Source organism: Hippichthys cyanospilos, chromosome 12, assembly GCF_059441005.1.
Source record: "Hippichthys cyanospilos isolate Australia breed blue-spotted pipefish chromosome 12, RoL_Hcya_1.0, whole genome shotgun sequence".
NCBI lineage: Eukaryota > Metazoa > Chordata > Actinopteri > Syngnathiformes > Syngnathidae > Hippichthys > Hippichthys cyanospilos.
This window is the reverse complement of record NC_142380.1, coordinates 16,437,658-16,455,000: the sequence shown is the minus strand read 5'-3', so window position 1 is coordinate 16,455,000 and position 17,343 is coordinate 16,437,658. Positions and strand designations below refer to the sequence as shown.

Sequence of the window (17,343 nt, the reverse complement as noted above, 5' to 3'; positions counted from 1 at the left end):
GTTGTTCGTTAGTGTGCCCTGTGATTGGCTGGCAACCAGTTCAAGGTGTTCCCCGGCTCGCCTACTGTCCGAAGACAACTGGGATCAGCTTTGGGAGTGTGCTGGGTTTCATTCCCCAGTTTGGGAGTGTGCTGGGTTTCATTCATGTTTTAGTCACGTTTGAGTGTGTTCCATTCTTTTTTCTTTGTTTTTTTCGCTGATCAGGGGAGATTTTAGGTTTTGGAATGCTTAGCTCCAGGACCAGGCAGGCCCGTCTTTATTAGAATTTAATGAAACGTGGACAGAAGCAGCCTTTTTCCGCGGCAAGGCTTAATCAGAAAAGTTGTTCTTTTGTTAAGATGAAGAACACACATGCACTCATGTCTAGTAACAAAGTGCGCATCTGAATTTTTTTTGATGAAAAAATGCTTTGGACATCACCGTGACTTGCTTTCTGTGGACAGCTTTCCTATCATTAGATTGAAACATTAATGTCTTTCAACTGTTAAATAGCTTCCAAAATGCGTATTACGCAAGACAGTCAACAGAGGTAAGAAACGTAGAACAAGGAGAAAGATGACAGAAGTTACGTTTATTTGAGCTAGGTAGACATGCCGCGCAGAAAACACACACAGCACAATTTAACTCCAATTGTTGGTTTAAAAAAATGTTTAATTTGTGCTAAACTCATTTCAGAAATTGACTAAGTATAAAATGATACAATCCCCTAAAATAAAACTTAACAAAACTAGATGAGCCACTGAAAACCGAAAAATGATGAATACAATATTTTGATCGTTTAAAGGGCCTGTATCATGGTAGTTCAACTATATTGGAGATTTGAACAATGTTACAATGTTGTTGAGGCATTCATTGCTTATTCTCTATCCTCAGCAGCGGCCCCGCACTAGCAGACAAACATGACGCGACTTGCAATAGGCCTGATGATAGAGAAATTACATGCTGACCATATCCATGTCTTTCGTTTCGTTTTGGTTGCGGAGATGAGGTGGAGAGTTTTTTACACCGAGTCAAACAAGTAAACAGTAGCACACTGTAGCAAATGCTGAAGTGGCGAAAATATGTGTTTGGGAGCACACAGCCGGACAATTAACGTCAGTAGTGAATATTTAATCAGAGGGCGAAACTTTTATTATGAATACTGGTTTCCCACGGGACCCATTTGAAAATTGGACCCGTTCTAAGTCAGTGCGGCCTCTTGACATTTTCTCATTTTAATGTAAGTAAAACACCTGTTTTGGCTCCTTTTTTTCCAATCCTCTGGGATGGTCTCCAGAGATCCGTGACCCTCCTGAGTATAAGTGGTCAAGATGATGGATGAATGGATGTTTTGTGGCCAGAAAAACAGCACTGAACAACGTCATGAAGGGGGCGAGGCAGCCACACGGTGAGAGGTGGCTTCAGGAAACTAGATGTTCTACTTCCCGGTTAGGAATATTGGTAAAGTACCATAATACGCATTTTTAATAAGAAATGAAATCACAAATGTGCCTTGATTTCAGTGTAGGAAGTTAAAAATATCATATGGGACCTTGAAAAAACACAACAATGTAAACCTAAGTATTTAAAAGAGACGGGGAAATAATAATGGTAAAATAATCTGTTGAACCGACCAAGAATCATGTGGACTATCTAAAACAGACTAAAGGCACATGTACAGTACTTTAATCTAAAGTCTCCACTAAAAATCCAGAGACCAAGACCACATGTTGAAAGCCTTGTCCAGAACAATTTTACCGAAGGACTTGAACAAAACCATTACACATACTACAGTATATGTCAAATTCATCCCATGTGACAGACAAAAATCACGTGAACTGTATTCCCATTTTAGTCGTCTCCTCGGAAGGGTGGTGACTGTTCACATAGAGAGCAAGATACCCAGCCTGCTTTAAAGACTTCCATCAAAAATAAAAATCCAAAATAAAAAAAGCAGGGGGTGAGGAGGTTTTTCAAGTTGCAACATGACATACATGACCATATCAAATTATTCACTGAGACTGAAAGGCCTGGAAAAAAAAGGGGTAGAAAAGGCATGGTCTCTACTCAGATTGCAGGCGCGGCTCAAACGCTTGTGACACGATGCGACGATGATGAACTTAGGAAGGAGGGCACCAGCAAGGACAAGTGGCACACCGTCTTTCAAGAAAGGTAACCTTGTAGCCCTCAACTGGTCAAGAAACTGAAGGAGCCTTCAATTGAACGCCTCTTGTGGTTTGGCCGACGACAGCAACCTCCTCGTTCAGTGTGACGCTTTCAAGTCAGCTTTAGATGGTGGACTTCGAGAAGGAAACTTTGAGATGGTGATTCCCGCCCATGTCGTAATTATGAAGATCTATCAGCGCCTGGATGGCCTCCTCGACTGACGACATCTGGATCAAGGCCATTTTACGGTCCCTGGAGGAGGATGAGCACATGTGTGGGGTTATTGAAACACTCCGCTTTAGGGCAACGCTTTCATTGTATCTTAGCAACACAAATGGTGGATGTGGAAAAGAATTTGATATGCGTCAGATACACTTTTTTCGGCATGTAGCGATAACACGTCTTGAACTGGATCATTCCACTGGAATATATCAAGACACGTATAGAACCGTCTTATTCGAGATAGAAGAAAAATCTCCACTACTAAAAAGCTCACTTTTGAAATAACAAAAAATAGCTTGTCGAAACTCGTAATGCTAGATTCTCACCGACATTGCTGGCACTGCATAGAATGGAATGACAAAAAAAAAAAAACCCTCACTGTCACTGCTTTAATGTACTCCTTAAATTTACTAGTTAGCTCTGCTATGGCAGCCATTTCAACATGGCCAGGTACTTCCGTAAAGGTGTCAAGCGCACCTGCTGTCCGTTTATCAGGAAATGTGAACAACCTCATAAAAAAAAATTGGAATTAAGCATTTAAAATAACAATAAAAGACTAATCTATTCAACTGTAGTCTTATTTTATGTCTAGATACATACTAATTGTGGTACAGGTTTGTGTTCATATGCCCACATGTGGCTCCAGCCAGAATTCTGTGGAGGGTCTACAGATCCAACACTCTCCCGACACATTTATTTGATGTTTTATCCATATCTGCATTTCACGTCACTGATTATCACGGTTCGTGACTCCTTGTGAGAAGGCTAGTTTATTCGCCACCATGTAGGCAAGGACCCGCATCACACAGCTTGTTGCTTACGTCATCGATGGCAGTGATCCCCAATGATGTTTTGGAACTGATTGAATGTATCCGTCAACAGTTCATTCATTTGTGCTTTGTTTTGCCTTATCTTGGTTTTTTTGGCGCTGCCTCTGGCTGCTGTTATTCCATTTTGTAGCGAGGAAGGATGGTGCTGCTTCAATTGAGAGCAGTCACTGTTGCTGACGCACACGTCATTTTGTCTCCGTGAAATCTGGCCCACGAGTGTCTGTAAGTTGTATTTTCTTTGTAAGAATGTTGTCATTTATGATAATATGCCAAAAAATCGCTTGTTCTTTGCTACAACAACTTGTGACTTGATAACATGCTTGCTAACTAATGTTAAATTTTATCTTCAGCATGTTAACTCGTTCCCATTTTCGTTTGTGCCAGGTATTTCCCTTTGGTACATGTTAAGCTGAGGGCTTGTTTGTCCTTTAACAGTGAGCTCATATTTTATGTGCATGGGTGACAGGGATGTATATGTGATTTAATTTTTTTTTTTTTTAAGTTGGAAATGGATTAGTGTGACCTGGCCACAGTAGCATGCCTCTGATTGGTGAGCTTAGAGCCTTAAAAACGAAACAAAACAAACAAACAAACAAAAAAACGCAGATACCAAAATTGGTTCGTCTGAGATCGGTCTCAAAACAATGTATTGCTCAGCCCTAATGTATCATCAGGGTGTTTTGAGTGCAATATCAGGGGGAAAATATGGAGCGTAAGACTTGACCATGAAAAAATGCAGAAAAAATGAAGCGCTTTGGAATACATGTGCCTCGTGATTGCTCAGCGACCATTCCAAGATGTAGCCCACCCCACCCAAACTCAGGTAGGATAGGCTACATGTAAATGGTAGTAAAGGGATGGAAATTCAAGGACTTCTTACTGGAAGAACTTAAAAGCCTTGACAGCCCCTCCGCTATTGGTGAACAGGAGACGCAGGTCATCCTCTCCGATGCCATCCCTGCACAAAGACACCAAGTACTTCAAATTACAACACTGTCGCACACAAACATTAACTTAACCAAACACCCACACAGGCCACAACTTGAGGTACACCTGCACTTTAAAAATATAATTAAGTGCACTGTCTTTGCGCACACAGTGATGTCATGTTATTCAAGCCCGCATGCTGCTCAAAAAGTTTCATCAGTCCATCAGGTATGATTTGTACAGTTCATTCTGACCTAGTTTAGTTAGTCCACGGAAGTCGGAGGTAAATTCTCCATCACTGTAGAGTGACAACATCAATGATCTTCTTCACAACATCGCGAGAATGATACGCAGCAGTGACAACCATTCCAAGCCGCTTCAGTAAACAAATATCCTCAGAATAGGGAGAGCTTGCACTGTTCGTACAGTTTTTCCCGCCACCTAGCAAGATTAGCTACTGCTTCTTGATTAGCTTGTTTGTTAGCCATGTTGCGCTACATTCACATGCTTTTTTCAAACCCTTTACAGATAAAGAATGACAGAAAAATTTCAACCCTGTATCAAATGCACCGGTTTCGTCCGCCAGCTGAGAACATGAAGGGTAAATTTTGCACCACATTTTAAGTATGCTTCAAGCCATGGCACATCTTGGAGCCACTTTTCAGGTGTAAAAAAAAGTTCTGTTCAGGTTGTTGTCATTGGGAAAAGTTAGGTAGAGTACACAATTGCGCGACGTTACGCATCGGTGATTTGTCGCGCATGCATACCACTTGTGTGCATCTCTGTTCATAAGTTAACGTATACACCTTCAAACATGTAAAGGAGGCCTCATTGATTCGGGACAATTGATATAATTTGTTACATTACGTCTCAGTTATTTGGTAATGAACTTTTATATGTACACGCACAAGATTTTTGTGTCATAATTCATCTGCTTGGGTTGACAGCAAAATCCACACATTTTTATCCGTCTCAGATTGTGGCCCTTTTGTCACTTTTCGACTGAAAATGATGTGATGTCATGGGCTTCCCATGTCATGGTTACATCAGGATACAACTACGCCCAGCCACAGCTCTGCCAACGGCTCGCTAAATTTAAATGGGGCCAACGCCATGAAGAGACACGGTGGCCACAAGGCACCAATATATTGGAAACAAATCAATCAGAGGAAAGGAAAGACTCCTTCCATATGTAATTAAGCCTTGTGCACACACCGAGTCTACGAGAATGAGACCCGTTTTTGTAAAATAAAATAACTTTTCCAGTTTTCAAGTTTTTGTTTTCACTGAGAAGACTCCAACAAAATTAACAATCTGGCATGCAAATGTAAACAAAAGGAGAGTCGGGGTCGTTTTTCAAATGCAGCTTTCCTCTTATTGAATGGTTTAACAATAGGCACGCAGCTCATGTTCGTTGCAGCGTAAGGAATTTTTTTTTTGCTTTGTTTATAAACGACCTTTGCCTTAGCTGCCCATATTTCATGATTATTTTCTTCAACTGGATAATAAAAGTGATAGTGTCTGGTCTTTGATCACATGATGAAAACAACCTTGGTGCAAATGGGTCTAAGTGGTCACGGGATTCTCACCTACACTTCTCAAAATAAAAATAGCACACATTTCACTGTTGATATGAACTGCTGAAAATATGTGAATATGTTATACTGCTTTTGTATTGGGTGTCATTTGATTGTGCAGTTGCAAGAGAATACAGATTGAAAGCTGGAGTTGATGAGCGCTACCGAATGTTGGAGAGATGAAGTGTTGCAGAGGGAGGAAAGATGTTCTGGAAGTTTTTGGATCCTGGTTTCTTGAAGCGATGTAGTGGAGAGCCGGAAAAATCTGTTAAACAAAGTTCATTTGGAGTATAACTTCAGAGGTTCTGGGATCCGTGAACACTATGACGTTACAGCATCACCATGTGTGACCACAGGGTCTGTGCTCTTACCTTTGGTTAAGAGCTGGTCATCCAGACCTTCCCTGGGCAGAGCCACGGTTTGATGTTTGGACAGTGTCACTCTCATCACTTTACCAAACACCTTCTGACCATTCAGGTGGCTCATAGCTGCAGACAATGCGGATCAAGCAGAGACATGCGAGTGGGTGGACAGTGTATACACATTCAGAGCTTTCCTATATATTACATATCTCACTAGTGACAGTTTATAAAAGAAATGGACAGTATGAGTTTAGCAGGGGATTAGGCTGTTGTTGCAAGAGTCGTTTGGGCAGTTCATCTGTCTCATCTCGAGATAAATGGGCAGCAATCATGTGTACGTTGCTTTCTTTATTAATTCACCACATAAACTCAAAACATTAAAAAATGGGCAAGAGTTACAGGTCCATTTGGCAATATTTTTGTACTTCTGGATAATAATTTTGCTTAATTTGTAACCCTTAAAAAAACAAACAAACAAACAAAAAAAAAAAACAGATCATCTGATACTGATCAGAAGGAAATTATGTAATCATACCCCAAAGTCTAGTCATGTAAGATTTATATCAAAGAGGTAGATTTGTTTTTACACTTGTAAGAAGTGTCATGGGAATTTGGCTAGGCTTGTACAGTATAATATCCTTTGACCTACTTGAAACAGAATTGTACTTCTACTTACGAATGCCTCTTGTTACGAAAAATTCAACTTATGAAGTGCCTTGGCGGAAAAATACTGTCTCAACGAGAGAAAATTCAAGATGCGAAAGGTGACACTGATGGCATATGAGACACGCGTGCGCCAACATGACTGTAATGTAATAGGTTACCAAAACCAGTGATGTCTACCGTATTTGTTAAATTTTGATAATATTATGCCTGCTTGCCCACAAAGGAGACAATAGTTTTTTGCATTGATGTTTATTGTGGTCTTCCACTTTTCATCTTTACTCGTTTTATCCACACTTCCCCCCAACAGTTTACACCGTAGAACTAACAAACCTAAAATTCTGATTAGCTATGGCGAACATTGTACATATTTACTGTACATAAATCACATATGTAACATACCACTTAGGAGTGTCGCGTTTTGACGTTCGTGTTGTTAGCGCGTCGTTAGCACTTTAGCGATGACATCACACAGGAAGCACTTTGCATGACCCCAAACTAAACTTAAAGGGACACTGTGTAAGATTTAGACCGTTTTTTTTTTTAAAAAGGAATGATTTAAAATTATAAATTAGAAAAAAAACTCAACCTGCAAATAAATGTGTTCTTAAATGTGTTCTGCCTTTAAATATTATCGTAGGTCTAGTTATCATTACATTATATTACATGGGGGGGGGGGGGGTCGCACTTCTCCAGAGGCTGCCATGTTTGTTATCGCTATGGCCATCGGTAACTGCAGCACCTCCTACTGTCAGAAATGAAAAACGGTCTAAATCTTACACGGTGTCCCTTTCAGTAAACTTAAATGCTCAAAATAATCCTGCCCAAAAAATATTATTGCGCCTGTGGACTTGTAAACGATTCCTGGATCACTGGATATGTAAAATAAAAAAATACAAGTGAAACATCCTAAAAAGGTGTTTCTGTCTGAACACATCAACACACCAGCACCATCTCAAGGCAAACAAGTGAACTGCAATCATATTGTCAACCGCTACAATTAATATGATTAATTTAAAGGGTTTAGGGGTGAAACTTTACGTTATCTTTTGATCATTATGCACTAATGGAATACTAATATGTATTTGTTACTGTTTTTGATGCATTTTTATAATTTAATCATATTCATTTAAAGGGTTCAGGAGCATTTTTAGGGTCTTGGAACGAATTATGCTATTTACATGTAAAAAGCAGCTCTACTTATGAAAGATTCAGGTTACAATATTGCTTCCGGAACAAATTAATTTTGTAAGTAGAAGTACCACTGTATTTTTAAAAAAGTTTTTCTTGAATCACAATTCAAACACAATGTTTGATTTTCATCTGTGGATTGTTACTGATTTGTTATTACTTCTGTCAGATTCAGGTTATTTTGTGAACAAGTTCAAATTTTTATTTCATTAACAGAAGGTTGCCCAAAGATAAAAGCTTACCCAGCTGAGCCTGGTTACCATCTGACAACTGGATCAGAGCACTGTCCTTTTTATTGTAGAGGATCTTCACCCGCTGCACATCGCCATAGACACCTAAACATATGGAGACACAAAGAGAGAGAGAGAGGGAGAGGGACGAGGACAGGGAGAGAGAGAGACAGACAGAGAGAGAGCACAAGGCAGAGGAGAGCACGAGGACAGTAAAGATAGAGCAGGAGAGGAGGAGCCGACGTAGATAAAAAGGAGAAGTGTGAAGGATGGAAGGACCTCAGTTAGTGCTAGAGAGACAAAGGATCAGAAAGGACAGGATCTTCCCATTTGACTACCACTTGAATACAACACTTGCGTACAACAATAGATTTTGATTTGGACTGTCAACCATGACTTGTTTAGCATCAGTGTGTAATATCAAAAAAAAAAAAAAAACTTTGAAAATATATGTTGAATGGTGAAAGAGGAAATGCAATTATAAAATCTGCATAAGAACTTGGAAGAGTGAACACAGGATGACATAAATGTATTGTAGAGCAATGAATAAAGAGGACAAAAAAATTTTAATAGCGGCTGGTTGACAGTTTTCAAGATTTGTTAGAGGATTCAGTTTAGAGTTGAAGAAGACCCAACTGCAAAGTTTCACTGTTTGAATAAAGATATGAAATTAAAAAAGGTAAATGTACTTCTTTCACACTATCAGTTCAAAAGACAGATAAAGATTTGACAAATTCTAAATGGGGCGGTGGCCTGTGTGATCAATGTGTCTTTTCTTCTGATGAGAACAAAACACAAAACATTTGATATGACGATTGAGAGTAACGCCTAAAGATTAAAGCAAAGAACAGATTTTTTTTTTTTTGGGAGGGTGGATGTTTTTTATACAACTATCCCAATTTTTACTAAAAGCCATATATTGGTGTTTTTCTTTTAAACAAAAAATGCTTTTTCCCCATACAATGCATTGAATTCAATTTTTTTCTATTTGTGGGCTAGTTCAGCAGCTATCCCCTGCAAAAAAGTGCGCCATTTCAGATCAAATATGGGAGCATTTTGTCAATGGGAAAATCCAGTTTGAATTAGGCCTAACCAGAGCAAAAAGTCTATTAAAGCTGAAGCAACTAATGAGGAAATTCCAGTACAGTGGTGGCCTATGACGTCAAAGCAGTCGGGTTATCTGTGTTACAGGTAGATTCTATGTCTAAACGCTGACAATAATCACATACAGTTTTGAGATACACAAATAAATAGAAAATGCTTTAGACAAACAATACTAGAGTTGACCTCTGCGGGAGATTAAGATAAAGACGAGATTGGCCCACAAATAGAGAAAAGATGGATATAATTGGAACTCATATATGTATTGGGGGATCTTCAACGACTTCAAAGACAACCCCCCCAGAGCATGTTTTTACTACTTAAACATATTGGAACATATAAAAGAAAAAAAAAAATCCACAAATACCTTGACCCTAGGTGCCAAAACGTGAGACTATAAATATTTTCCTGTGAAGTTGTTTACACAAAGCCCTGTAGGCAAAATGTCTCCAACTTAAATCAAGTTGATGACAAACGCTTAACTCGTTTGTGATTTCGGTCTTTCTTCTCATCAGATAATAAATAAGACCACTAGACCACCTTTTGACTTTCAAATGTCGAGAGCTCAATGAATATTAAGAAAAACGATATATCACAAGAAGAATGTCCACGATTTATCACAGAAGAAAATGTAGAGCAAATCGGATAAACAGAGAGAGATAAACAGACTGAAAAGTAGAGATTGAACATACCGAAGAGGGTAAAGAGACTTTGAGGCGTGACCATCTTTACAGAGAGAGACCGCAGAGTAGAGGACAGGAAGAGGAGAAGCAGAGGAGGAAGAAGAGAGACGAAGGAAGAGATCAGACCACCCAGCATTGGACGAGGGGAGATGATGGTTTCCATGATGATGAGGATCGGGGCAAAAATTGTTTGGGGGGGGGCAACAATGGCACAATTTGGGTGAGATCAGATTGCAAAAAGGAGGGGAATTAATGGAAAAAAAAATCGGGGTAAACACACAATTTTAAAGGGTGCAGGGTAATAAGGAGGGACAAATAAAAACAACATTTGGTTGAAGGGAAGGAGCAGAGAAGGAAAGAAAGGAGGTAGGGAAAGGAGAGGAGGACAAAAATCAAAGCAGAGGTCAGTAAACAGCATCAGTGGAACATCAACGGAGTGAATGAGTGTTGAATTGATTCCCAAAAGACACGCACGCAAGCACGACCACAAATCCTCAGACACACACACACGCACACAAAATCTGCAGAATGAATAAATCAGTGAACAAAAAGAATATGGACATGAAAAAGGGAAGAAATAAATACTTGAACGAAAAATCGAGGGAATAGATCAAACCAAAAGGGGGCAGCAATGCATAACATAACTGGAGGTCAGTGTCAAGATAAGTGACTGACTGGCAAATGACAAACACTCATGACAGACAACACAGATGCATAAATAGCAATATAACTTATAAAGCAGATGATGTGTATTTCCTTGTTTCAGATATAAGTGTCTAACATTAAGACTGGTAATAATTTCAGTTTGCTTAGAAATTCACTCCTTTTTTCTTTCAAAAACAGGGCTCTGGCTTCCAGCACAGGTCTATCACCTATTTTTTATCCATCCTCTTCCTTAACGGTTATCATGTTTGAGGTTACTTCATTTTTATTGATAAACAATGCCCACCCACCTTGAAAATCCTGGTTGATATTTCCTAGTTTTTTTCCAAATGGTCTTGGCTCTCTATCAACACGTCAAAACTTCAGCCAAAAGAGCTGTATGAAAGCTATTAACGCACATAGGATGTTGGAGCCATCGATTTTGCAAAATATGAAGAGGGGGAATATATCATTTTTTAAGGAGGGATTTGATAGCAGGAAAATAATCCGACTGGAACAGTAAACAGATCCATTATCCGCGTTTGTAAAGTGATTGACCTACTTTTGCATCGTTGTCATTCAAGTCTACATTCTACTGATGAGAATGGCTAAATTCTAACGTGAAAACTTTTACGACAGCTTGAACCTGGAGCAGATTGCGTTCCGCCTTCTAGAGGTTCTGCTTTACACGCAATCGTGTAAAAAAAAAAAAATCGTGTAAACTGATTTGTCACTAAGCACCGATGAACACAGCAGTGGCACGAAGACATTACACATGGGGACAGAAATGTGAAAACCACCACTCCACTGTAAAGGCGCTCTCAATAGGGCGATGAGCAAAGATGGATTGAAATAGAAAGAAATAGTATCTGACAGAAAGGTAATTCAAAGAAGAGATTGTTGTTACAGATATAACAATGTAGAAAATATTTCATAACTGATAGAAAATTGACAGGTTATAGAAAATTTAAGAACAGGTACATGTATGATAGAGTACAGAAGAAGTAATCATAAAAATTAAAATGTCTTATATTTCATATTTGTCTTAGAATTTTACAAAAAATACTAAAGTTCAGAAGTCATACCTAACCAGGAACATCCTGTGCCACACTTACACTTAATAAAGATAAGTAGCATTAACAATCAAGATAATATGAATTCTTAGTATACCTCTTCATTCAGGTTAGATGCCAACAAAACTCCAGAAACTCCGGACCCCGACAAAGCAACACGTCCTGCAGCGGCTGCCGCAGCTGCAGCAGCACTGAGAGGACTAATGGCGCCTGTTAGCAAGCAGAAAACATTAAAAAAAAAACATACAACACTATAAAACTAGGACTGGGCATATGGTCAAAGACGTGGTTGTTTGTTAAGCTTCAAGTATACAAAGCAGAAAAAAAAATATACAAAAAAAAAAAAAAAAAGGAATCATATATAACCTTCACAACATTGACCCATGTGTCACATGTAGATTATATTATGTTGCATGAGTAAAGGAAAAAAACTCGGTTTTACCAGCTCTATGAAATTCACAGTAGATGTGAAACAACAATTGAATAACTGATCTAACTATTTTAAAGAATCAATTAATCATTTAGAAGACTAGTTGTCCAAATCCACTGCCTCTCAACAGCGAATGAATCATGAAAAAAAGTTACTGTCTTTGTTGCACTATCTACTTGGGGGAAAAAAAATAATAAAATCTCATTCATCGATTTGACAACCTTTTTGATGGATTAATTATTAAAATAATCATTAATTGTAGCCCTACGTCATTGTATAATCATTCATAAGCACAGTGACCACAAAAATACACTGAAAGGTACCTGCACCCTGCGAGAGGGAAAGAGAGGATGAGTAGCCTGCCCCACTTGAGTATGACGCTAGCGCTCCAGATGGGGTACCTGCAAGTAAACACACAGCTCAAATTTGACCATAGAACTAAGTACTGATAGTAGTTCTGAAAAAGAATGCCTAGAATAAGAAATTACCGTTAACCGCCTTGAGCTTGACAAACTAATACCAAAAATGAAACACCTTGTGAGCTGATGCCCATAAATGATGAAATTTAATAAAGGATTATTCTTTTCAATGTTATCCTCCCAAGTATTTTTAATACACAAGTATTAAATGTGTCTGTATTTCCATAAACAATTTTATTATCTATAAAAGACAAATGGATGATAAAATAGTTTATTTCTCTACGTTAATTAGCAATGATAATGTACTCAACACTCTGCTTTGCAGTCACTTAAGCGCCTACTACAACCACGCAACAAAATACGACCGAATATAATATAATGTTAAAAACAAGTCAGTAAGTCATAAAGCATACAACCTTGCCGTTACGATGCATGTGGTTGTAACTGGGATGTATGTATATGGTTCCAGAAGATACCGTTGTAACTGTAGTAATTACCCAACAATGAGTGTTCCTTGCTTGAATCTCCATCTCCAGTAGGTAGGTCTGGTCGGGTGTAATCTCGACTCTTATCGTTGTTGTATTTGACATTCAGGTTGACCAGTTTACTGAAATCGATCCTCAAAGTACAGCATGAATTATAGATGTTCTGTCCATCAAGAGACTGGAAGGAAGAGGCAGCCTAACGTTAGACAGTCCTCGCAAACAACAATTACAAACCAAATTTGTAACTCCCACTGAGAATGGTGGAAGAAGAAACTAAAGAACAAAACCCTTGTTTCTATAGATTTTGCTAAAAGCAATCGATTCATTTTCTTAGCCGCTTATCCTCTCCTCGTACAGACAACCCACCATTCACACCCACAAACAAACCAGACAGAGCAATTTGGAGTGTCTAATTACCCTGCCACACATGTTTTTGGGAATGTGGAAAAAAAAAAACTGAGTACCCAGAGAAAACCCACCCAGGAATGAGGGGAGGTTGGGAACCATGGCCCCTGAACTGGGAGGCATACATGCTCACCACTCACCTACCGTGCTTTAAAAAAAAAAAAAAAAAAACAACAACACTGTAGCATATTCTGTATTACAGTTGATTAAAAAGCACAACACAGAAAGAGTCCACCCAAAAAGGTTAATGTCGGACCCTGAATATCATCAAATAAAACATGGATTTAACCTTTTGTATTCCACTCTTTTGCCAATAATTTTGAAGGGAGACTGTATATGCAAGACCTACCAGTTTAGCTTGCTGCGCGTTGACAGGATCACTGAACTGCAGGAGTGCTTGAAACTGGTTGTTCTTGGTAAAAGTTATTATCTTCATCACCGTCCCAAACTTACTGAATATCTTAAAAATATTTCAGAAACAACAAAGCAATTCAGTAATGTCTAAGGGTATAATTACAATACATGGAAATCTCAACAAACTGTCACAAAATGTACAGTTGAATCTCTTAAGAGGAATTACTAAAATTAAAAAAAAATGCCTATTGAGATAAATGTCAATAAGGAACCCTCTAACTTTATAATTGTTTTTCTATTTCTATTATTTCCAAAAGAAAATGTTTCTACATCCCATATTTTATCCTGACAATTTCAATTTGTTCATGAGTCAAATATAAATCATATAAAGAACGGAAAAGTAAAATTCTGCACTATTTGGAAACATAGTTCACATGACATGACATAAAATTGATGTCACCAATGCCAGAGAAAATTATCTCTAAATTGTGTTTAAAAGTTTGACATTTTACATAATCGGTCTGCTGCCACTGTTTTAGTTGCCGAAATTTTTTTTTTTGGACAGCTGCCTTTTTTTTTTTACAACATATTTTGAATAAAACTTTGCAGTAGTACTTGCTCCACGTCTGTTGCCGCAAACCCAAACCACTTCCATCCAACTCATGTCGTTTAGAAACCAACGGCTCTTTCTTTAACTTTAGCCATGTTGCGCTAGCCTTCTGCTTGGGTGTGAAGGAAACAAGATGAAGGCAGAAGCCACAGAAGCGCTACACGCTGCTGCAAATAAGAGGAAAATATCGATTTTGGAATTTCTAAAATAGTTCGTAACAAAAAAAAAATTAATTGAAAAAAAAAAATCACCCAGATCTAGCTTGTTTTTATTGATCTAGTAGTTGAATCCTCAAGCAAAATGAACAAGTGAAATAAAAATATCCTAATACCAATAAAAAAAACATGAAAATAAAAACAGACTGTTCCTCTTGTGTGCGTGTCTGAGATATTAACAGTTATTAATGTCATACAACACTATAAAACTATGACTGGGCATATGTTTTTAACGCGTTTTAACAGGGCCCTGAGCGCTCTCTGTGGTGCCACACATGCATGGTGTACACCCTTCCAATGAGATAAGAAAAGCAGTAGAAAAATATTGCACTAATACGCTATTGGCTTTGCAAATTAAGGACACTTTAGGGCGGCATTATCACAAAACATCATACGCTTGCTCAATGCATTAGCGTACTTTCATGTCAGCAACTTGCAAATGCAATATACTGTTGTACACAGTAATCATTTTTCTTTGATTATAAGGGTTTAAACATTGTTAGAAGTCAAATTCAAAATAATGATTACATTTTATTTATTTACCAAGCCCTAGCTGAAACGAGTACTGGATCACTAAAATGTAATAATACCTGTTGCAGAACGTCAAGAGTCACAGGATAAAACATGTTGTCTATTATTATACGTAGGACAGGACTCGGGGGTGGAGCAAGGTCTAGAACACCATGGTCAGATGATGGAGAGCTTCCATCCTGAACTGCTGAGACTGCCTGTAACACTGCCTGGGCTCTCTGGGAGAACATAAGAGCCGACATTAGATTAAGAATGGTTGTCCTAAGAGCTAGGGTTTTTGTGAACAGTGTAAATACCTGGTTGAGTGCAGAGTCTGTTTTCAGTTCCTTATGGTTAGAGAACTGGATAAAGACAGGGCTATTTCTCACCTAAAGAGAAGAATCCAGATGTCAAACGGCATTCAGCTTTGCTAGGAAAAAATGGAAAATATTCATTATGCATCAAGTGTTTCAAATGGATGCATTTCAGACCTGCGGTGTAACAGCTGCGTAGTAGTTCACCATAGTAATGGCAGCTTCCGCTGTACTGAGCTCCAGAAATGCCTTGGGAGGAAAATGTTATAACTTAATCATAAATCAATTCATTTTATTTGACAGTACAATATAAAACTGTGCTAAAATTTATACTTGATTTTTCCCTTTCAGCATCAAAATATTGGTGACTTTTCCAAAGGGTAGTCCCAGTGCAATGACTTCAGTCTCTGATACTTCATTGGGAAGCTTTCTGATGTGAAGAACTCTGGATGGAGGTGACTCATCCAGACGTTGTTTCTTGGTGTCATTGCCATTTGCTGAACACATTCATGCAAGCACATCAATTAAAAGTATTTAAACAAAACAGTGCAATTAAATTAGGGAATTTAATACGTAAAAAAAAAAAAAAAAAACCTGCCCTAAAAAAAAAAACATATTGTAGGATTTTCTTTAAAACATTACACTAGCTTTAAAAAAAAAATAAAATAAAAATCTTACCAGTCATCGAGTTAGGGCTGCTGCTGTACATATTGAGCTCCTCTGAGCCTCTCTGGGACAAAAGAAAGACACAAAAACAAATGAAGCTACGTGAAAGGCTTTCGTCAAAATTACTGATGATCAATTTGTTTCTGAAAAACTGACAAAATTGATCCATCATAACATTATTGCTCATTGGAACATTTTGTAACTGTCAGAAAAATAAAGATACTTGCCTTCACACCAACCGCAACATCACTGCAAAAGAGAAGAATGCATGTATAAGGAAAAGAGAGTCGTCAATAAAACATATGGATCTATCTACATGCGTGAGTGCATTACAATAAATTTGTTTACTTGAACTGAAGTACTTTGCATAATAGATATTACCTGTCAGTTACCACGTTTTAAATGCATCCACCTATTAGATCATATAACTTTTAATTACTGATTTCAGGCTAGCAAAATGTTCCATTGGTTATCAACAATAATGTTGATAGAATGTGAAGATCATTTCTGCTTAAAACTGTATTTCATAAAGTCCCGCTCTCTTTGACACTTTCTGATAGTCTGCGACTACTGTGGCGAACATTTCTAATTAATTGTGAGCTTCGGGGAAAAATGCCACCAAAGTATGAGAGCACCTGAGTTTAATCAATTAAATTTCACTGAAATATCCTTCTGTGAATTAAATCACATACAAGCTATACCTACTGAAACTAGCCCGATTCATAGTTGGACTTTTGGTTTAGCTAGCTGGCACGCATTCCTGTAACAAAATCAACGTTTACAGCTGAGCTAAAAGTTAGCAAATCTGAAATCGAGAACTGGATACCGCGTCACTTTAAGTGTGTCACATGCATGACCGAGATGCGGGCGTTTCCACATATGCATCCACAATTGAGGACATTTTACCCGTCCATTGCAGCTCTTTGTCCTCTTCTGCGTTAAGGTACATCAAACACAACGACCGAACAAGTGTAAGCAAAATGGGCGTCTGCTCATCAACAGGAGAAATGAGCTCTTTACCGCCATCTTTTGCTTGGGAGGACTTTATCGAGCTGGCTTCATTTACTTTTTCTATGTACATTATTAAGGTTTTTGATGTTTTGCAAAATTCTATAGCCTATTCCGAGATCCAATTTATAAATAATATAAATAAATAATAATAATAAATATTGTCTTCCATTTTTAACTGTAACAACCAAAAACCTGTTAAAAAGTATAACTATTGCAATATTGTGACGAATGAATCATTCTTGGATGGGGAGTATTTTGCTTTTCCAACTGTATTGTTG

At 38.1% G+C, this 17,343-nt stretch overlaps 1 protein-coding gene across 3 annotated transcripts; it reads right to left on the bottom strand.

The window, feature by feature from the left end:
• Window positions 1-551: 551 nt before the first annotated feature.
• LOC148415116 (polypyrimidine tract-binding protein 2-like) lies at window positions 552-16,114 on the bottom strand. 3 transcript variants are annotated; one of them, XM_088429789.1, is made up of 15 exons: window positions 16,067-16,114; window positions 15,722-15,885; window positions 15,566-15,637; window positions 15,392-15,463; window positions 15,155-15,313; window positions 13,735-13,845; window positions 12,993-13,158; window positions 12,400-12,477; window positions 11,744-11,856; window positions 9,941-9,974; window positions 8,160-8,252; window positions 6,073-6,189; window positions 5,867-5,966; window positions 4,078-4,155; window positions 552-2,397 (listed from the first exon to the last, which is right to left on the bottom strand). In XM_088429789.1, the coding sequence occupies exons 1-15, from the start codon at window positions 16,095-16,097 to the stop codon at window positions 2,268-2,270; spliced, it is 1,518 nt and encodes a 505-aa protein (XP_088285915.1). In that variant the 5' UTR covers window positions 16,098-16,114; the 3' UTR covers window positions 552-2,267. The 3 variants fall into 3 exon arrangements, with proteins under 3 accessions (XP_088285915.1, XP_088285914.1, XP_088285916.1); XM_088429788.1 differs by having other exon boundaries at window positions 15,155-15,463; XM_088429790.1 differs by lacking the exon at window positions 16,067-16,114 and having other exon boundaries at window positions 15,722-15,811.
• Between the last annotated feature and the right edge of the window lie 1,229 nt (window positions 16,115-17,343).

What these genes read in the sequence shown, in the direction of transcription:
- LOC148415116 (XM_088429788.1), bottom strand. Translation starts at nt 16,097, where the DNA reads ATGTACAGCAGCAGCCCTAACTCGATGACTG. An exon ending in CTCTTGACGTTCTGCAACAG is followed by an intron (nt 13,846 to 15,154) that starts GTATTATTACAT and finishes AATATTTTTAAG; the next exon opens with ATATTCAGTAAGTTTGGGAC. An exon ending in CTTCATCTCTCCAACATTCG is followed by an intron (nt 4,156 to 5,866) that starts GTAGCGCTCATC and finishes GTCTTTGTGCAG; the next exon opens with GGATGGCATCGGAGAGGATG.